Source organism: Podarcis pityusensis (genome assembly GCF_964106645.2).
Source record: "Podarcis pityusensis genome assembly, chromosome: 16".
NCBI classification, from domain to species: Eukaryota; Metazoa; Chordata; class Lepidosauria; order Squamata; family Lacertidae; genus Podarcis; species Podarcis pityusensis.
Window position 1 is genome coordinate 27,034,587 of NC_138041.1, and position 21,299 is coordinate 27,055,885.

Here is a 21,299-nt window from a genome sequence, read left to right on the forward strand (position 1 = left end):
GGGGTGGTCGCTGGATGGGGGAGCCTTGCCTGGACGGAGAAGGAAGGGAGCAGGTTGCTCCTGAAGCAGCTGCCGACCACCCTTTCCCTCCATCTGGCGGAGAAAGGCGAGAACTGCCAGGCTTTTCAAAAATCCCTTCAGCGGAGAGTCCATGCCGGAGCTGGTTCCTGTTTGGGACCGGCTTTGGGCGGTCCAGTGCGGGGCATCCCTCCCCATCTATTAGCCAGGGGGAGAGAAGGGGCCCGATCCAAGCGCAGCAGTGCCCCGTCCTTCTCACCACGGCGAAAAACGAGGCTTCCCAAGCGCGCCTCGCGGGGGTTTCTCACGCACCTTCTCAGTGCCGGTGCCAGGCTATTTTGCGCCCTAGGCAAGGCTGTTTGCACAAATTGCTAACTTCCATTTTCATAAAGGGGTTTACTGTAGAAGTTTTGTGTACTGCACACAACTCCCCCCCCCCCGTCGGTCATATGTTTACAGACGTAAGCATCCTTTAAAAATTGTGAGGTGCAAAAATGAGGATCTGTCTTGACTGTTGTAACATGTAACAGCACTGAAAGAAACACAAGCACAAAGTCCAGTCTTATTTGAGCTTAATGGAGCTGGTGCACAATGGACACTTTAAGGGCCTTTTAAAATTAAAGTTATCTAAAAAGGTGAGGTTCTGGACATTAGCACACCTCAAATAGGTGCTGACAAGGGGTGCAAGGCATCCCAAAGGGAGGGGGGTGGAGAGAGAAGAGAACCCTGTGTCAAAGATGTCGAAGCAAGGTGACCTCACAAGGTATACCATCAAAAGCCCTGAATAACAGGATCAAGACAGACAGCACAAATCATTTTGAACCATCTTGTGAATTTGTGATGTTAAAATTTTAAGTCTGATGTTAAGAATTTAAATCTCTTAAAAGGTTCAGTTTCAGAAATTATTTTTCCCTTTGCAAATTTTGCCACCTCTTCCTTCAGGCTACGTGCTGATGCTTGCGCACGTTCAATCGATCTAGTTGCCTCTTGGACTGCCTGTGTGAAACAGATAAGAGGAGCAGAGCGAAGAGAGACTGGGGGCGGGGCGGGGACAGTTCCGACCCGGAAACTAGGCGATGCGCATGCTACTCTACCCTGTTAAGAAGTCTAGGAGCTCGTTCTCGGCGCGCGGGTCTGTCTCGCTGCGTCACTTTAGTGCACCCGCGGCTGTAGTCCCTAAGGGGAGGGGCGTGCTGGGGCGTTGGTGACGCGTTTGATCTGCGCCCTGCCTGGCGGCGGACAGAGCGGAGAGGCGGTGGGATTGAAATGCCGGAGGCGGGAGCAGGTGAGCGGCGGCGGGTGGCCTCGCTGAGGAGGCGGAGGAGAGGCCCGGCACGTTGTCACAAAAGCCATGCGAGGCAGGCCCTGAGCTGCCTCTTCTAGTTAGGGTTACTCGGGAGAAAGTCCCGCCGTGGCCCAGAGGGGCTCAAGTCCCTTCGGTCGGCGCAGGCTGAGCAGCCTCACCGCCTCCCTCCTGGCGGGCTTCGCGCCCTGGAGGCCTCTCCGCGCCTAAGGCGGCGGCTAAACGGCAGAAAGTCTTTCGAAAGTGTTGTTTGTTTACTTGAGATATTTATATGCTGCTGTTTGCATTTTTTGGCTTAAGGGCTCGGGCATGAATGCCACCAGAGCAGCTTACAAAAATCCGTGCTGCATTACGAAGCTGCTTGCTTGCAATATATATATATATATTGCCAGCAAGCAGCTTCTTAATACACACACACACACACACCCCAGACATACCATACGAGGGAAAAGGAATGTGAGGGAGAAGGGAGGGAGAAGCAAGCTCAAGCACAAGGTTTTAAAAACTGCAGCCACCACTAGTGGTGTTTCAGGCTGCCTTGCTTTTGGTAAAGAGTAGCTGCTCTTTTGAAGCACCCCGCCTCCAGTGTTAGAAACTGATGTATGAAAGCTAGGAGCTAAACAGCACCTTAAACCTAGGTTACGAGTGCAACAACAGCATGTTTAGGCGCTTTTTAAAAAATAACAATACAAAGCTGCAAATGAATGAACTGCAGCTGAAATCTTATGTTCATTTTTTACGTGCTCTAGTCCTCATCTGAAGACTGCAAAAACAAACAAACAAACAAACAAACAAACCCAAAGCCATGCTCTCCCCCCCCCCCCCCCAGTATTCTTATGAGGGTATTTTCTCCAGTCTTCAGAGAGTGGCTGGAAGTGGGGAGGTAGAGAAAGGTCCTCCTTTCCTTCCACTCTGCAGTTTTAATCTGAAATCATAGGCGCAGCACTGTGCCCAGACCTTGGAAGCTGCTCACGCTAATGAAATTCCTTGTCGCAAAACACACCTAGAACAATGGGAGTCTCAAACACTGCCCACCTTGTCAGATCCAAGTGCAGGTGGCAACATCCAGGACAGTGCCTGCCACACACTCCTTTCAGACAGCGTAACTTGATGGCAGGCAGAATCCTCACAGGAGGGGCTTTGATGGCATCACTGTTTGAGCCACCCCAGAGCACTCTTCTCTCTCACACACACCCAGTTACATCCAGGAGCAGAACTGGTAATAACATTCAGGTCAGGAGGCTGAAGCATCTCCAGCTACGCAGCATATAATAAATGGTATCAACCAACAAGGCTGAGGTCCCAGTTTGAGGCCTTTCTTTCTCTCCTCTTGGCAGCTTGCTGAAATGACACCACCATTTGGCCACATCCGAGGCACGGAGATGACTGCCCACCACTTTCCTCAGCACAGTTACCTCTTGGTAAGTAAGGGGGTTTCACAGCAGTTGATCTCTGTGCTGTTTTGCCTGAGTTTCAGAGCTGCTTTTGCATATTGGAAGGATGGAGACCTGGGAAAGGGGCTCCTCCTGCTGGTTCTTGGCAAACTCATATAAGTATTGTGGGTAGACAGGGCCTGGGTTCTTCACATCTCAGTTTGATCAGGTTGGGAATGACCTGCTTACAAGTGACTGATCAAGGGTTCTTTGCTTTGTCTGAGGTAGATTTATTTTCTCTTCTGTTTAAAACAGGATAGCTTAAAGGCTGACTGTCTGAACAAGCCTTTCACTCAGAGGTGCCATGATCTTGTGACTGTCATTGAAGATTTTCCTGCCAAGGTAGAAGGCTCATTACTTGTTCAGGCCTATAATATTTCCTTGTTGTTCTGCTTTGGAGTGTATTGACCTCTGATAAAATATATATGTTGTCAGGGTAGGGCAGACTGCCCTGTTCACTCCTGCCTAATGGAGAGAAAACATGAAAGAACCCAGAGCAACCTCACATTTAAATACAGACACAACTACAAGTCAAACTGACAAACTGAAATAGAGAGAAACTGACTAGAGGAATTCACCTTCATTTTGCTGATGTCTCCTTGTCAGGTTTTGTCCAGTATTTCCACTAGCTGTCAGTCTTAGGTCTCCTAGGAATAGTAAATTTGGCACAGATTGGTTTCTAGACAGAAAATGCCTACTGTGGTTTGGAGTAAACAATGTGTATCTTTGTTTTGAGTTTTTCTGTTTCTCTTCCCTTGGAAGGAACTTCATGCCATCTTTCCCTGGCTGGTGGAGAGCATCTTTGGCAGCTTAGATGGCATTATTTTAGGTTGGAACCTCCGTTGTTTACAAGGAAGGGCAAACCCTACTGAGTACAACATTGCCTTGGACTTTCTTGATGCTGGGTAAACCTCTTTATTCAGGAGGGCGGTGGGAAGAGCTCTGATGTGGTTCCAAGGGTTACCCCCCGTCCTTCTTAATGTTTTCTTTCTTGCTGCCTTTTTTTGGTAGAGGCCCAATGATGAAGTTGGTTTACAAGCTCCAAGCTGAAGAGTACAGATACGATTTCTCTGTCTCCTACCTTCCTGTAAGTATCTAGGAAAGGAGGTGATAATATCCACACTACCACTTTGAATCCAGGATAAAATAGGCAGTTTAAGTTCCTAATCCTTTATGCGGAAGTCCCACTGATTTCATATGAACATGTTGAGATTAAATGGTAAGTTTGAAACCTTTTCCGCTCTCCGCGGCGCACAGATGCTGCCTGTTCCTCAGCTTGCTGAGCAGTGGGAGCTGAAGCCTTAAACTCTTGGGCTACAACAGAGAAGAAGGGGGAGGTTTAGGGCTCCAGAAGTGGTTGTTGGCTTTCCACACCCCAGATCTCAGGGGGGTAAATGTTTGTACACCTTAAGGGCTGTTTTAATCATAAGGTCTGTATTTTGTGTCTAATCATGCCATTGTTCTTTTCAGGGCCCAGTGAAAGCCTCAATACAAGAGCGGATTTTACCAGAATGTTCTTTGTACCACAACAAAGTCCAGTTTCCTCCATCTGGAGGCCTGAGCTTGAACTTGGCCCTTAGTATCCTTTGGGCAATAAGCCCAGTATCATTTGTCTTCATGTTGTGTGTATGTTTGGGGCGGGGCACAAATCATGCAGTAGTTCAGTGATGCCAAACAGTCGGTGGTGAGAGGGAGACCATCCTGATTCTTGCAGCTTTCCAGCATGATTTCTTTGCCCTCTGCTTAGCAAGGCCCTGGATGGAAGTTGTGTTCCCTCTCCCAAAACATATGAGAAGGGGCCAGCGGCTGCACATTCCACTCCAACTTTACAAAACTCCTTGCCACACAAGCTGCTCCAAGGCGATTGCATATGACTGGCTCCTCCAGGTGAAGATAAATTGCATGGAAAGCCCGTGGTCTGCCAGCTCTTAGAAGCCTGGGGAACAAGCGGATTGTTACACTCCCACCAGTTTCCCCACCATTGTGGAGGGAAGTCATTTTGGTTCTTTGCATGGCTGCAGCTTGCAAAGTCTGATCTTTCTCAGTGCCTATCTTGGATTTCTCCCTTAGATGTTTTTCCTTCTGTTTTAGCTGCATTTTTAAGTGTCTTGCCATGTTGATAAAGTGTTTAACAAGAAGGGGCACTCCCACCTTCACACCCAAATCCTGAGAATAGAATAAAACACTGACTATAGACACTTCATTGGATGGTCTTGAATGGCCAAGACTTGATGCTTCTTCATGTTTTCTGTTGGACTTTATCCTTGACTCTGCTGCCAGATCCCTTTGAATATTACATGTTCTACTTTGCATTAAGCCTGATTACACCGAAGGTAAGCAAAAAGGCAGCTGCTTCTTTCAATGCATTGCCTACTGTTTGCTATGCAAATGAGATGAGAAGTTGCAGCATAGTTTCGTGCCTCTTGTGGTTTATCCCTTGTTGACCCACCTCTCCCTCCCCCTCCATACTTGCCATGATGTTTGGTGGTATGTGTGCTTAACCATTTCAGCTTGTCGCCTGAATGCTTTGCACTAAGAAGAGAGTGGCAGGGGTGTAGGGTTGCTAAACAAGTGGGGAGAGGGGGACTGAGCCCTGCAGAACTGCACCTTCCTAGCAGGTCCTCACTGCCTCTGTTGTTGAACTCTCACTGTAGCACATTGTGTACCAGGTTCGTTTCTCACAAAACAGCAGAGAGGGCGGTAAAATCTGGGCATGGACCATGCCAGGCTGTTGGCGGGAGCTACCGTCATAGAGGACTGCTCCTCCAGAGGAAAACAGAAGAGGAGCCAGACATAGTGTGATAGAAAATTATGCTTTTGAGTAGCTTGAATTTTTTAGGCTTACCCATAAAGTTCTCTATTTGAGTTGATACCACAAGAGGAATGACTTGGGATTCTCTCTCTCTCCTCTGTGTTTCAGAACATCTCCACGGCCTATCATATCAGCATGTCCAACAGTGCTTACTTTGTCCTAGTGGATCGGTACTTGAAGTGGTTCCTGCCCACAGAAGGGATTGTTCTTCCACCCCCCTCCTCTTCCGATGCAGGAGGGGCCGTCCCATCACCTGCTCCCCGGTGAGTACTTGTCCTAGTTTTCCAGATTACAGGTTCACGGTGTACAAAGATGGTAGCAGGAGTCATCTCTATATCCCAGCCAACAGTATAGCTCTGCTCTTGCAATGAAGCTTTGAGTAGCTGAATTCTAAATTTCCATCCGAAATGGAGACTAAACCCAATTTTGGGGAGGGGAAAAAAATAAAAAATGCTGTTCTACACTGATGGAGGCCATGGTGCAGATTTTCCCCTGCTCCACTTTGTCCTTAGGCCCAACCCTGACTACTATCCTGTTTGGGTGACCCTTTTGGGAGGTTTTTAACTTGTGTCTTTTCTTTCTCCTCCCGTCTAGATCTCCTGCAATGTCGTTCAGCTCCTACGGGATGCATCCAACAAGCCTTCTAAAAAGACATGTTGCTCACCAGACTTCAGTGAATGCAGACCCTGCTTCCCAGGAGATCTGGAGATCGGAAACCATGCTTCAGGTGTGCCCAGGAGGGAAGGAGGCTGTGGTGCGGTGGCTGCTCTGCCTGGCTGTTGCTGCAAGCTCTTCGGGGATATTGCTTTAGCTCAGCAGGGTGGGGGACAGGCAATTGTACAATACCAGGCCTACTTCTGGGCGGGGCCTGGGGAACAGGGGAAACACACCTTTAAGAAAAAGAAGAGTTTTCTTTGCCTGTAGGAGAGGGGGAGCCTGCCTCCCTCCCAAGTGTTGCTGGGTTACAACTCCCCATCCCCATCACCTTTGGACATGTGGGCGGCTGGGAGTTAGAATCCAACAATATCTGGAAGGTTACAGAGGTGTGTTTAATTAAATGGTTTTTTTCTGAGGGGTTCAAGGAACCAAAAAGGGTTTTAGGGGTAGGCCTTCATTGCAGTTACCTGCCTTTTAGTACCTTTCTGCTGTTTCCCTGCCCCTGCCCCAGAATCCCAAGCTCTGGAGATCCCTAATCTGGGGGGGGGGGGGAACAAGTCAGCTAGCACAAATGTACCTGACCACTTGGTTTCTTGAACTCGCCACATCCAACACTGATTGAGCTATGTCTTGAAACAGCTTCAGACTAGACCCCAGGAGCAGAAATCACTCCAAAGGCCGGCTCTGGCTACTGCTGTAGTAGGTTCTTTGGTCCTATTCAGGCAGGTGAACAAGTTCTTCTCTTCCTAGGTTTTTGTTGAAATGTGGCTTCATCATTACTCCCTGGACATGTACCAGAAAATGCAGTCCCCTCACATCAAGGTAAGGGGCTGAGCTTGGGCATCTCTTGCTTGCTGGCCTCCCTGTTTGAGGGGCTGCAGGGAAATGCAACTGCTGCTGCCTAGCTCTGGTCTCTGCTTAATGACAAGAGCTGCAGAGTGAGGGGAGGCTGTTGGCACTTAAATAAAAGCAAGTTAGGGTTGAAGTGGGTTTCTTTGATACATCAGCACTCGAGAGAGGAGTTCCAGCCAATGGAGAAAGGCTTTGCTCTATGTCAAAGCTGAGGGAAGCTCAATTCCCGCAGATGCCAGTTGCATGTCTTGGAATGTCTGTGTTGTTCGAGTTAGAAATAGTTAAAACTGCCTGAGAGGAAAGACATGAATTTGGTAGGCAGTTTTGTGGCAGGCCCTAATTATGATGCTAGGGAAAGTTCTTGGCAAACATTGCTCTCCAGTGCAGCATTTTATTTAATTTTTCTTGTTTACAAAAACATGTAGACACGGAAAAAACATAAGTAACAAAGAAAAAAAGGGGGGAAGCAATACAGAGTTGCAGAATGAAATAACAACAGCAAACCAGTATACCAAATGACAATCATACTTCACTGAATATCAGATGGTATTTAAACATTGGTGGACCTCTGTGGGTGAAGGTTCTCTGCCTGCAGGCTGGGAGCTGTAAAGGGCCATCCCTAAACCTTAGCTTTGTTTGCTTGAAGGATTTATGTCAAACTTGATAATGTTTACTGTGGTTGTTGCAAGAACTCAGTAGGTCAGGGGTCAGCAAAGCTTTTCAGCAGGGGGCCAGTCCACTGTCCCTCAGACCTTGTGGGGGGCCAGACTATATTTTGGGGGGGAAATATGAACAAATTCCTATGCCCCACAAATAACCCAGGGATACATTTTAAATAAAAGCACACATTCTACTCATGTAAAAACACCAGGCAGGCCCCACAAATAACCCAGAGATGCATTTTAAATAAAAGGGCACATTCTACTCCTGTAAAAAACACACTGATTCCCGGACCATCCATGGGCCGGATTGAGAAGGCAATTGGGCCGGCCCCGGCCCCCGGGCCTTAGTTTGCCTACCCATGGTTTAGTATTACTTTAATGCTAACCTGGAGTCTCTTGCATAGAGAACCTGGGGCAGACTGGGGATTCTGCTTGTACACCACCCACCCACCTCCCTGCCTGAGTTGATAGAGACAGTCTCTGATTTCGTGTTGGGACAGTTTCAACTTCCATGGTAGTTCAGGACTTCGTGGCAGCCATGGGGGCTGCCCCAGCATATCTTCGCCCCAACATGGATATCAGCAGGACATACCCTTGATCAGGCAGAAGGATGGTAGTCTTGAGTGTAAGAATCAACATCTTTCCTCTTGTTGTGGTTGGATCATTTCCCATTGAGGTGTGGACTTTCTGCTCTTCAAGTGTGGAGAGACCTGCAGGTGAATGGATTCATATTCCAGAGGCCTTAGGTGGATATTTCTGCTGGTGTGCCTGGATCTCAGGAGAGCCTGGCTGTGGGGTGCTGAGCTCTTCTTCTCCCAGGTGGCCAAAATGGGGATGCAGGTGGTTATGCAAGAAAGGGCCTCTGTGATGGTGGCTCTCCAGTTATGGAATGCTCTCCTGGGAAAGAGATGCTCACATGTCCCCTGAAATGCAGTCTTGTCAGAACTAGGTGAAGAACTTTCTGTTTTCCCAGGATTTCCAGTTTCCTTTTTAAACCCAAGTTTTAGTGCTTTGTAGATACTTGGTTTCTTTATCACAGGTTTTATTCTGGTGGGGTTTTAAAATTTGTTTCTGATTTTATGTGCTATGCTTTGCATTTTCCTCTCTGTATTTCAGCCAGAGAATTTTTTCTTCCACTGGTGCTGTAAAAATGTTGCAAGTAAATAAAAACACCCTTGTATTGCCAGCAGTGGGGTGGGTCTGAGGGCTTGCTTTAGTTAGGATTTGAACTGAAAACGTTACACTTTCCTTTCTGAATGCGGTGGCATCAGCTCTTACTTAATTTTACTGGATTTCTAGAAGCACACATACACACATCCTTCACCCTAAAGTCTTGGGAATATATGTGAGTAAAATCACTTAAAAAGTAAAGCCACCAGCCCCAAACAGTCATATGTTAATCAACTGCACCTGTCATCTACTGAAGCCCGTATGCTTGGCAGTTCTCTGCAAAGTATTTCTGAGTGTGCATGACATTGTATACAGTTAACTCCACTTCTTCTTTCCTCGAAAATGCCCGTCTTTCCTCTCCTCCCCCAGTCTCATGCTCACTTGCCATCCTGTTTGTGTTTCTCCACATGCTGTTGCAGGGAGGGAGGCTCATGGCATCATTGTTGGTTGTGTGTATTCTGTTTGCATCCCATATTTTAATATCTGTAACAGTTTCTAGTGCCAGCTGCTACTGCGCTGCATTTCTAAATTTGAGAGTCCAGGGCCAGAGATCCAGGAAAAGCAGGGCCTGGGGATCGGCCCACTTAGATCCAGATTTGCCATGTATACAGTCTTGGGGCTGAATGCATACACTTTGTTTTGGCTTTCACTCTCTTGTGGCAAAAACGGCCTTCCCTCTCTCCACCCTCCCCCAACTGATCAGCTTTGGAGGCTGACTTGAATATTGTCTCTTAATGTTTTCATAGGGAATCATAAGTTCCGGGCCCACAGTTGCATATTCTGCAGTGCAGGCAGAGTGGATGTTTGCGTTGGAGCCTTTGGCCTGGCCTGGTGTACCCTTGATCAGATTAGCTCACACCCAGCACAAGTTGCAGGTGCAGGACTCCTTGTGTGGCTGCTTTGCCAGGGCCCAGTGGCGCTTGTTTGTGGACACACACAGAAGGCCACAAACACTATGCAAAAGCTGATTGGGAAAGTCCTGGTAAATCTTGATACTCATAACTGTGACTTGGGTTTCCCAGAATCCAATTGCTGATGTTAAATTCCAACTGTTGCTGCAAAGTCTCGAACCACCTCCGCAGTTCCAGGAGCCAAAATGTGTGCAAGAACTGCCTTGCTGGGTAGAGAGAAGTCCCAGCTTCTCTCCAGTTTTGCCATTTTGAGCCAAACCCTTCTGATAAGCCCACGATCCAGGAGCCCCCAGCCCTTCCTGCCTAATACCTCTCTGCTGTCCCTCACTGCCAAAACACCTTGGCATTTGGGTTCCAGAGAAGAGCTTGCAGCCTGAAAATGTTTGCGCAACGTGAGAAAAGGGGGGGTCAGACTTTGCTTGAGGCTATTTTGCGCCAAGGATGTGTGTCCCTCTTCACATTGGCTGCATTTGTCATTCATTTGTGACTCATTCTTGGGTTTTGCTTTTTGTTTTTTTTCTTTGTCCCTCCTTCTTCCTGGGCTCATTCTCACTGGTTGTTTTCCCCCCTGTTTCTTTCCATTTTTGTGTTTGCCTCTTCTACCCTTCCTGCCCTCCCCCTTTTGTGTTGTGTCTCTCAGCTGGAGGTTCTCCAATACCGGCTCAGTATCTCCAGTGCCCACCGCAGTAATCCTGCCCAATCCAGCTTCCAGGCCCTCCACACATACCAAGTATTTTCACTTTTCTTTTCTTTCTTTCTCCCTCCCCCCTCCCCCATTTCATTTTACCGGTATTTGTGTAGAAATTAAAAAGAAAAGATCCTTCCTACAGTTTGCAGTGTGGTGTGGGCAGACATTAGGGGTGTGGAAAAGTACATTCTGTGGGGCTGCTGTTGTAAAGAGGATTTTGAGAGTGATGTGGGCCTGCTCCTGTGGGCCTATTATTTCCCAGGGAGCACAGAAAACAATGCCAAATCCAGGTAATGGATTTTCCCAAAGCTCGCTCATTCTTCCACTTCCTTACCCTAGGCAGCAACAACCTCCTGTGATGCTCCACCCACAAAAGGAGGGGGAAATATATCAGGCTTCTCCTTTCTATGGAGTTGCCAGAGTCTGGTGACTTTGAGTGTGTCAGAAGCTGCCACAGCATTGCTAGGAAAGGAGCATGTCCAGTTAGATCAGCTGGTCACGAGCTTGAGCACAAAAGCCATTTAGCTAGCAGCTTCTACTCTCTTAACTCCTGAAATGTGCCATTGGGTGATAACTGCAGAGAAGAGATGAAGCCTTTTAAGGCCCAGCCTAGCTTAGAACCGGTAGGGAACCTGTGGAGAACCTCCAGACTACTTACCAGGTCCATCCTCCCTGACCATTGGCCACATGGACTGCTGGGAATCTCGGCAATATCTGGAGGGTTATAGATGCTGCCCATCCCTGGATTAGGAGGAGCACCGGGGTCTGCTTGCAAGTATTGATGAAAGGAGAGGTTTGGAGCACCCCTTTGCCACAGACGTTTGCTTTGCTAACTGGGCTGTGTGCTGCTTTCTCACCTTGCTCCTGTCGATGAAAGAGGAGCTTGGGGACAGCATTAGTCCTGCCTTGATTAAGTGTGTATGTGGGTGTCTTTTTAATAAAAACACATACACACATCATCATAATCCGCTTCCAGTTAAGAGCAGCTGCACAGGGCTAAAAACCCCATAGACAGCTTGAAAGGACTCATTTGGGGGACTGCATGTTTGCAGATCATAACGAAAATGTGCATGCACAGACCATGGCTGCTGGGATTGGTTCTTTGTTTCCCTTCAATTCCTTGGTGGTGACGGGGGCCAGTCAAAAAGGCATTGTGTGTGGTGTTCAGCCACGAAGATCCTGCCTTTATATTATTTTCAAGAGCAGCTTTCTAGTCTTCATGATTTAAAAAGTGGTTACAGCATCATCTTAGATGCTGGGAATTATTAGGAGTTTGCTGTGTTACGATCACCTCGTGAATCTCCTCCCCAAAGGTGAGATTTTTGGTGCATTAACTCCCATCCCACTGCCTCCTATAAAATGGGCCTCTTCACCGGAATTGTGGTGGGCCCCAGAAAGGAGCAACCAGAAAAAGTGTTCTACACCTCAGGGTTTAATAATAATAAGAAGAAGAAGAAGGTAATAAAGACTAGGACCTAGGTGCATGACTACACCTTGTCCACAGTCATACCAAATATTTTGAGAGGGGAGAAAAATCTTGATCAGCTGGGATTCTCAGTTTAAGCATAGCAAAGCAGTTTTTCCCTCACTGGAGGGGGAAACATTTAGCTTTTGCAATATTGCTGCCCTGCAAATCCTGTTGTTTGCCATTGTGACTGGGGCTGATGGAAGTCTGAAGTCCAGCCACATTTGGCAGGGCTGTTCCAAGGCATTTTGCTGCCTAAGGTGGAGCAGCAAAGGGGAAGTGCATAGTATGCCACTGCCAGTTCGGACTTCATGAGCTTATTGGTGGAACTGGGGTGTGTGGGTGTTGTTGTTTTTTAACCCCGATATGTGCATCACTTAATGCTGCTTACATTGAATTGCACTTGTCATCCAACTGCCCATTCACCTAGTTTGGAGATATCATTTTGGAGCTCCTCACGATTCCTTTTTGTTTTAACCACCCTGAACAATTCGGTATCATGAACAAACCTTCCTTCCTCACTACTTACCCCTAAACTCCATAGGTGTTTTATGAACAAGTTAAAAAATACCTGTCCTCCTTTGGGGACCCTGTTTCTTTCATTCCGCCATTGGGAGAACTGTCTTAATTCGTTCCCAGTCTCTGCTTCCTGTTCCTTAACCTTTCCTCAGTCCACAAGGGGATCCTTTCTCTTATCCCGTGATTGCAAAGCTTCACTGGCAACATTTGGCTGGTGGGTGGATGCTGTGCTTGTGCTTTCTGCGGGGTGAGCGGTGGTGGCGGATGCCCTGAGGGTGGTCAGGAAGGCAAAGTAGTTTGAGCCACTTTGTGAACAGCCCTGGGCAACTTAAGTCAAAACTGTACTGGAATGAGTTGCTCACGCTCTTCTCAGCAGTAGGCGAAATTACCTTCCTACACTCAGGATGGAAGTGTGGGACACACTTCACTTCTGCGATTTGGTTGGCCAGGAACTAAACTAAAGGGTCTGCGGACACCTCTTTGCTCTGCTCTGTAGCGCTTCAGCTCTCTTTGCCCTTTCTCTCCACCCCCTCCTCCCTCCTGGCCTTCCTTTCTGGCAGGGAGAGGACTTACTCCTTTTTCCTCTTCTCCTACTCCTCTTCCTCTTGCTTCTGCTTCCGATCCAGGAGTCGTTTAAGCCGACGGAGGAGCACGTCTTGGTCATCCGGCTACTCGTGAAGCACCTCCATGCTTTCAGCAACAGCCTGAAGCCGGATCCAATTTCTCCTTCTGGGCATTCCCACACTGCCAGCCCGCTGGAGGAATTCAAGAGGTAGGTTTGTTCTAGGCTTGTTCAGGTCAGCACCCTGTGCATCAGGGAGTAAGCGTGCAGGAGAGGGCCAGCTCTCATGATTTTGCTGTTCCATGAATCCTATCTCTGTTCATAGAAGAGAATGGAATAAAAATCACAGATTCCCTCTCTGCATAAACCAAGAAACTAAGCACATTTCACAGCCTCCATGCATAGAGCATGCATAGCATGCATAGAGTTGACATCTCCTGTATGGTACATTGAGCTGGAGAAGCCTCTCTGTTTCCATACCCAAATGTTATTCTTGCCTCCTGCTTTGCTTATCTTGGGGGGACCTCTCATGTGTTTGCAGGATTGTGATTCCCCGGTTTGTTCAGCAAAAACTCTACATATTTCTGCAGCACTGCTTTGGTCACTGGCCCTTGGATGCTTCATTCAGAGCTGTAAGTACCTCCATTGAATTTTCTGTTTTGTGTGGACTGTGCTGAAGAGAGGAGAGTGTTAGGGCCAATTTTTTCCAACATGCAGATTTATATATTTTTTTCCATTCAATGTGATCATCAAACATGTGAGTGCAGCATGATTTGCAGATTGTGACCTCTGATGCAGAGTGGTTTATTCTTATAAATTTTGGGAATGTGGCCTTTTTAAAAAAAGCAGGATCAGGTTTCTAGTCCTCATAAAGCAAAGGAAAAAGCATGAAAATGATACAATCTTTTTGCCAAAGGCTTAGAAAGCCAAGAGGTGTCTGGGCTGGCATCCCAGTGGATAAGCATCACCTGGAATTTGTCTGTTGTTGCTTTTATAAAAAGGCCAACACTGGTTTTCAAAACTGTTTTGCACCTGCACCTCATCACAAGTGCTAAGGGCTGCATGGATAGCATAGGTAAGTCGGCACAGATTGACAAGGAAGCCTTTTTGTGCTAGCCAAAAGACCCGTTCATCACCACCACCACCGTTTCCACTTCTGACTCTGTCATCTCTGTATGTGTTGAGTGGTTGGGAAAGCCAGTAGGACAAGGCTGCTGATCCAAATCTTCACAAAGTCCACAAGTTCAGGGAAACTAGTTGCTGAACACAACTGTGCAGTGAAACCAACTGTAATGAAAAACTAATCTTCTTGTCCCAGGTACTGGAGATGTGGCTGAGCTACTTGCAGCCTTGGAGATATGCGCCTGAGAAGCCCCTTCCGAGTGCCGAGTCATCCCTGCCTCGCAGCGTACCAGAGAAATGGTAAGTGTTAGGATGGTCTGAGTCACTGCAGATGGAGGGGAAACTCACCAGTTCCTGCAGTAAGCAGGTTGAGAGCTGTGTATGATGGTTCCAGGCCAGCCTCCCCCAACCTGGTGCCCCTCCAAATGCTTTGGAATACAAAAGGTCTGATCTGGGCAGTGACCCTTTGCCACTGGTGGCCACTTGTGTCCCTGTTTTGATTTGCGGGTGACTGCAGTGGTTGTGGGTGCCCACGTGGAGAAGCTTTGCGGTATCAGACTTGTCCCCGATTCCTGCTCTGCCCTTGTTAGTGAAGGTCATTGTCATAGAAGTAAGAAGAGAAGCTGTAACCAAAGTGAGGAGGCTTCCTAAGCCTCGTCTCCTTAAATTCTTGCCTGCTTGGAATGCACATTCTCCCAATTTGGAGGTGCTCACAGCATAATCCTGCAGGCCCACCTTACTCAGTGGCAGGGAAAGGGCAGTCCTCTTGCTGGCTATGTAATATGTCCCTTTGTGTTCTCTTAAAAGGGCCTCTTTTGTTCAGGAGAACTTGTTGATGTACACCAAGCTCTTTGTCAGCTTCCTGAACCGAGCTCTCCGCACCGACTTGGTCAGCCCCAAGAATGCCCTGATGGTCTTCAGGGTGGCCAAAGTTTTCGCTCAGCCCAACCTTGCAGAAATGATCCAGAAAGGTAAAACAGAGAGCATGAGAAACCTGCCCCCTTTCTGTCTCCCTCAGCAACCTGTCTGTTGCTTTTCCCTTTGGCAAATAGGAAAAGCCATCAGGGTGGACAAGGTGAGAAATCTGGCTGGCTTGGTTGCTTGTCTAAATTCCTTCCAAAAAGCTCCTGGTGTGAGAGCCACTGCCACTGACCCAGTGAGAATAGAAGCTTAGAGTCTCCCAAGTCCAAATCCTACATGGCAACCTTCCTCAACTTGGAGTCCTCTGCATAGTTTAGACTCCAGCCCCAGCATTATACAACCATAGTGTACAATGGGGCTGCGGAAGGCTGCTATATTGCATCATGGCGGCTGACACCTTTGCCTCCTGAGGGCAGCTGATCATTGGTCTTAAGAGCCCATCCTTTGGGGCTGCCAGTTCAAGGTGCTAGCAGTAAGGCTACCTTGCAGCAGATTACATAGGGGCAACCATGTAAAAGGTGTTGCTTCCCACCCTTCCTTTGCAGGAGAGCAGCTCTTTCTGGAAACAGACCTTGCCCTTCCTCACCGCCAGCACCGCCTCTTCATTAGTCCTTCGTCTCTCGGAGGGAGCTTCCTGTCATCCCGAGCTCCGACCATCACAGATGCTTCATTTAAGGTGAAGAGCCATGTCTACGGTCTTGAAGGACAGGACTTCCAGTACAAGCAGATGTTTGGGCCGGAAGTCAGGAGCCTGGTAAGCTGCCACTTGTGGTTCTTGTGACATTTTGGGAGGTGTGCCTTGGTAGCCTTGCAGGTGCCAAGTCTAACATGTTGCTTAATTGGGAGGTTTGAAAGAGTGGAGATTCTTCCTGACAGGACCTCTGCAAATTGAGCCTTCCCTTACTGCACCATAGTGACTTCCAGTGATTTGCGAACCAGAAGTCTAGAACCACCAGCACTTATTCTGAGGTGTGGTTTGTCTCAGATCTCTGAAGACTCTTGTTTCCCACAGTGCTTTTTCTGCCACTTGCTTGCTTGGTCGGGGCAAGCTTTATATTCCTGGGACCTCTGCCTTAGTTGCTTGCCTTGCTGTCTTCCATCAGGTGCTACGATTGTCCCAGCTCATCGGCCAGGCCCAGCAGACAGCCAAATCCATATCAGACCACTCTGTGGAGGCCACAACTAGCCATTCCTTTCTTTCCTGGTTCCGCTTTGGTTCCACTGACTTGAACGGCTCCTACACAGGCAATGACATGGACGAAATGGGGCAAGACAGTATTAAAAAGACAGATGAATACTTGGAGAAGGCCCTGGAATACTTTTGTCAGATATTTCGGGTATGGCAACAACATATATCCCAATTATGTTTATTTGCAATGCAGGATGGTCTGATTAATTTGTGGATGGGTGGCCTTTGCAGGATCAAGGGCTGTATTCCCTCATGAGAATGGGATTGGGGGTGGGGGAAGGGGAACCAAAGTCAAGTCTTTTCATTCTCCCTCCATTTATATTGATATATACACACAACGCACCCTGAACCTTCAGGCTGCTATGCCGAGGAGCAACAGGAAGTAAGTCAGCCTGGCACAATGCATACATGACACAATCTTTACCATTCTGGGCATCATGCCATGGTGGCTGGGTCACACATATGTCTGGCTGCCTAAGACCCAGTCATAGAGGGATATTGGAAGTAAGATTTCAGCACTGAACTCCTGCGTTTTTGGGTAGCTCCCTCCTTCTGGCTCTCCCGTTTCTTGGTGCAGTAGTGTTGCCCAGGAGACAGGAGATGACCTAAGGATTTCCCTTTTGTACGTTTTGCTTTTTTTCTGTGTAGCAACTGCAACTTACTTGAGAGGCAAGCTTTTGAGAAAGTGAGTGTTCATAGAGCAGCCCTTCTTTGAAAATGATGAAAGTATTTTTTTGTGTTGGCCTTCACATCGAGGCATCTTGTCTCCACGCCTGGAGGGCTCACAGCTCTCTTTACTTCTGAGAGTTGACTGCTTTGCTATCCTAAGAAGTGGTTGGGGCAACCCAGTCAGATGGGCGGGGCACAAATAATAAAATTATTATTAAGCTTCAAACTGATCAGAGAGAAAGTGAGGGGCAGAATTTGATCCCTCCCTGTGGTGCAAGCCCCAAGCCTGCCCATCTCTGCACAGCCTTATCTCTGATATGCCACTTTCTGGCCTCAAGTGTTTGAAGTGGCTTAGATGGTATAAGAGAGAAAATGGAAACAGGTTTACACTGTATGGAGAGATTTCAGCACTTGCTGCTGTGTGTTTGGGCTACTTAGCTGCCAAGATGTGTCAGCTTGCCTTTTTGGTGTGTAGTAATTATATAAACTAATTTTCAAATTGATGTTTGCCAGTTGAACGAAGCCCAGCTGAGCCAGCTGATGTTGAACTGGGGGGCAGCTCAGGATAAGAATGGGAAGAAGCAGCTTCCAGACTGCATTGAGAGTGAAGACGGGCTGATTCTCACACCTCTTGGCAGGTACCAGGTAAGAGGGTGGCTGGCCTGGCCAGTTTTGCTAAGTTGCAGTCAACATTAATTTTTCAGTAATCTTGTGAGTAGCTGAAGATTTGAGTCCAGATTAAGAGCCAAAACAACCCTTGTTCAACACTCCTTGGAAGGGTTTTAGAGGCTTAGGCCAACCCCCAGACCCCACCCCAGTAGTGTTAGAGGAATTCTATTAAAGAACACAAAAACTCTCTAAGAGGTACAGTGGTACCTCAAGTTACAAACGCCTCAGGTTACAAACGCTTCAGGTTACAAACTCCGCTACCCTGGAAGAGTTACCTCGAGTTGAGAACTTTGCCCCAGGATGAGAACGGAAATCGTGTGCTGGCAGCAGAGCAGCAGTAAGAGGCCCCATTAGCGAAAGCACGCCTCTAGTTAAGAGCAGTTTCAGGTTAAGAACAAACCTCTGGAACGAATTAAATTTGTAACTAGAGGTACCACTGTATAATACATCTTTGATTATTAACTTCAAAAAGAAAAACTGATAAAGAGTTGGATCTAATGGGGTTAAAAAGCAAGCCAATCTTGGTCTGCTGCTGTAACCTTACCTGAATCCTGCCTGTAGCAGCTTTATGATTTAAATGAGTCTGCAATGGCCTAGCCTGTATAGCTCTTAAAATTTTGAAGAGCTGCCGCCTTGTAAAAAATGTCTTGAAGCTCTAAGCCTTTTAAGGGTACAACTTAAAAGTGCAACTGTTCTCCTAGATCATCAATGGCCTACGCAGGTTTGAGGTGGAGTACCAGGGAGATCCTGAGCTTCAGCCCATCCGAAGTTATGAAAGCACCACTCTTGTGAGGCTGCTGTTTCGGCTGTCCTCAGCCATTAATGAACGAGTAAGTGCTGTACAAAATCTCCTTGCTGCTCTTCTGAGTCCGTATGTCCGAAACTGTACACTTGGGTGTTCTTTCCACAATGCTTGCCCTGCTCCTTTCTGTTCGGAAGATGCTTTTCAAGGCAGTTTGCAAGGAACACACTGTAATCATATACCACCGTAAACCCTGACACACACACCCAGCACACACACCATAAACCCTGACACACACACCTGGATGCTGCCAGACTCTCCCTCCCTTCAGTCTCAGACCTAACAGCAATTGGAGCTGAGGCTTTTTCCTGGTAGTAAAGGAGGAAGCAAGCTGCTTTGGCCCATGAATGGGGCCAGGCTGGTCCTCTCCTTTGTGTGATCATCTTCCTGGAAGATGTAGGATGAAGCCTCCCAGTGGATCTCCTGGTCCAGTGTCAAAGGCGGCTGGAGAATGAATTTCACCCCTTAATGGTATCGGACCCTAGATGTGCTCTGTCCCCAAAGGTATCAGTCCCACTCCAAGAAAGCCAACATTCTCTGCTTGGAGAATTGCTGGTGCTCTTGGCAGCTGTAAACATATATGACAGATGTTATTCCCTACCTTTGGCTTTCCTGAACAGCTGCATTAAAGGGAGTTCCTTTTGACTGCATTCCTGAAGCTGGAAGTGGGCTTGTGTGTTGGGCAGAATAGACTGATTCAGGTCCTTTCCAAGAAGACCTCTTAACAAAACCTATCAAGAAGTCAGTCCTTAATTTCTTATCATTCAGGCATAAGTGTTTACCAAACATTCCTTACTTGCATTGACTTTTCCCCCCTCCATGCTTAGTTTGCAGACCAAATGGAGAGACTCTGTGCCAAAGAGAACTTCCTTGGCAGCTTCTGCCGCTACCATCTCACCAACCCCTCCCTCGTGGAAAAGGCCAGGCACAGCCCACTGAGCCAGCAGAGGCTGGGGCAGATTCAACAGCCAAGAGTCAGCCTTCGGTTTCTGGCAAGCTACAGGACTCTCCTTTCTTTACTCATGGTATACTTCATTGCCTCGTGGTTTTGCATCAGTCCAGTGACCTGTACCTTCCTCCTCCTCCTGGGATATCTTTTCTATGCCACAGTTATGACTCTCCTGACTGAAAAGAGAAAGCCTCATCAACACTAACATTTTACTTTCATTCATTTATTCGCATTGCTATAGAAATCCCCTCCCCTAAGGCCAGGGGCTCAGAAAGTAGCTTTTGGCTAATTAAGCCACAGGACTTTGATTTGAGCATCTTTTCTTGAGTTTGAAAACTTTAAATATTTTTAATGAAGTGGAACAGAAGGCTCTACTTTTCTAAAAGCTCTGTCAATCTGTAAATTTTGTTTTGATAAACTTTTTAAAAAACAAACAAACCACAGGCTCTATAGTGAAGATTTTGGCAGGGGGCGGGAGGGATGGTACAGCAGTGGGATAATGAATCTGAAACAAGCAGCTTGGCTTAGAAAAAAGTCAAGTGAATGGCAGCTTTTGAGCATCTCACACAAACATGCTGGCACACTTTTTTACTCCCCATCATTGTAATGGGGCTTAGGCAGAGCATGTACACAATGGGGCTGTGCCCTTTCACTTGAAAGCATGTGGTCAGTGAGGTAGATAACCATGTGTCTACCCATTGCTTGGATTTTCATAAGTTACTTAAGAACAATCTGGTCAACAATCTCCCTGCTATTTTGGGGTCTATTCACAAGTCCAAATAATATTACGGAAATTTTGTGCCTTGAAAGTGGATCTCTGTAGTGATGCAAATGCTTTGTCAAACATCTGGTTCCAGTTCAACCCAAACTTTACCATCAACAATTCTGCAAAGTGGTGAAGCAGCAACACGTCATGGAAAGCAGGGGGGTTTCTCAAACTCATGCCATGTAAAATTTAAGGTGCTGGTATTTAGATTTCCTAGGAAGCTGAGAGCTTTGAGAGAATCTATGCAAGTGGAGGAACTGGTGAGTGAGCCGAATGTAAGAAGAGCCTGTCAACTAGATCCGACCAAGGCATTTAGTCCAGCATTGTGTTCCCACGGTGACCAACCAGAAGCCTCTGAACATAACAGCCTTGTAATCCCCACCAGCTGGTCTGCAGAGCGGTAGCCTACCTGAGACCAAATGGAGAGACTCTGTGCCAAACTGGAAGCAGTACATAGCCACCATCCCTAGGAGCTGTTATCCTTCCTGAATTTGTGTAATCTCTTTTTAAAGTTGTTGCAATGTGCTGCCAGTGCTACATCTTGTGAGAGTCCCATCGTTTCAGTGCACTGTTTTGAATGTATTGGTGCCATTCAGTATCATTAGATGACCCTGTTGGGTTTCAATATTAAGAGGGGGGCGGAAAAACTACTCTCGTCTAGGAGCTATTGCCAGCCTTAGCCACCATGAATTTGTGGTAAAGCTGTCCCTGCTTCCAGAGCCAAGTCCGAAAACTCTGTCCCTCCCACAGCCTACGGAGAATCAATGGGTTGAAAGGTAAAAAGTTCATTCTAAGCCGCAGCATTAGAGGCATCGGCAGGATAATTCCAGAAAGGACCAAGTGTGGAACAAAGGATGCACATAGCATTTGTACAACTGTTGCAAACACACACGCATGATCTCGTGTCACCATTGAGTGGGGATGTGCATGGACAAATGCTTAAGTCACGCAGAGCCGTAGTTAGCCAGATTTTTTTGCTCTGGGTGAGGCCTTCAGAGGGGCACCACTGAATCTCCAGGCCTGCGTGTATGCAAATGTGCATGGCTGGTTGTGCCAAACTGGGTCTGACCCAGGTGAAATATAGCCTAGTTTTGCCCCCGAGTCAGGCGTTCTACTTGGCCACAGAGCAGTTCCTTCTTGACCCTTGTCTCAGGCCAGGC

The 21,299-nt window shown here is 47.4% G+C and overlaps 1 protein-coding gene across 2 annotated transcripts; it reads left to right on the plus strand.

The window, feature by feature from the left end:
• The first annotated feature begins 1,171 nt into the window (after positions 1 to 1,171).
• SMPD4 (sphingomyelin phosphodiesterase 4) lies at positions 1,172 to 19,811 on the plus strand. 2 transcript variants are annotated; one of them, XM_080985121.1, is made up of 20 exons: positions 1,172 to 1,303; positions 2,659 to 2,742; positions 3,010 to 3,096; positions 3,517 to 3,659; positions 3,766 to 3,841; positions 4,225 to 4,333; positions 5,035 to 5,087; positions 5,675 to 5,829; positions 6,161 to 6,293; positions 6,974 to 7,045; positions 10,459 to 10,548; positions 13,117 to 13,262; positions 13,594 to 13,684; positions 14,371 to 14,474; positions 14,982 to 15,145; positions 15,641 to 15,849; positions 16,199 to 16,432; positions 17,467 to 17,598; positions 18,324 to 18,452; positions 19,252 to 19,811. In XM_080985121.1, the coding sequence occupies exons 2-20, from the start codon at positions 2,668 to 2,670 to the stop codon at positions 19,576 to 19,578; spliced, it is 2,529 nt and encodes an 842-aa protein (XP_080841247.1). In that variant the 5' UTR covers positions 1,172 to 1,303; positions 2,659 to 2,667; the 3' UTR covers positions 19,579 to 19,811. The 2 variants fall into 2 exon arrangements, with proteins under 2 accessions (XP_080841247.1, XP_080841248.1); XM_080985122.1 differs by lacking the exon at positions 10,459 to 10,548.
• Positions 19,812 to 21,299: the final 1,488 nt, after the last annotated feature.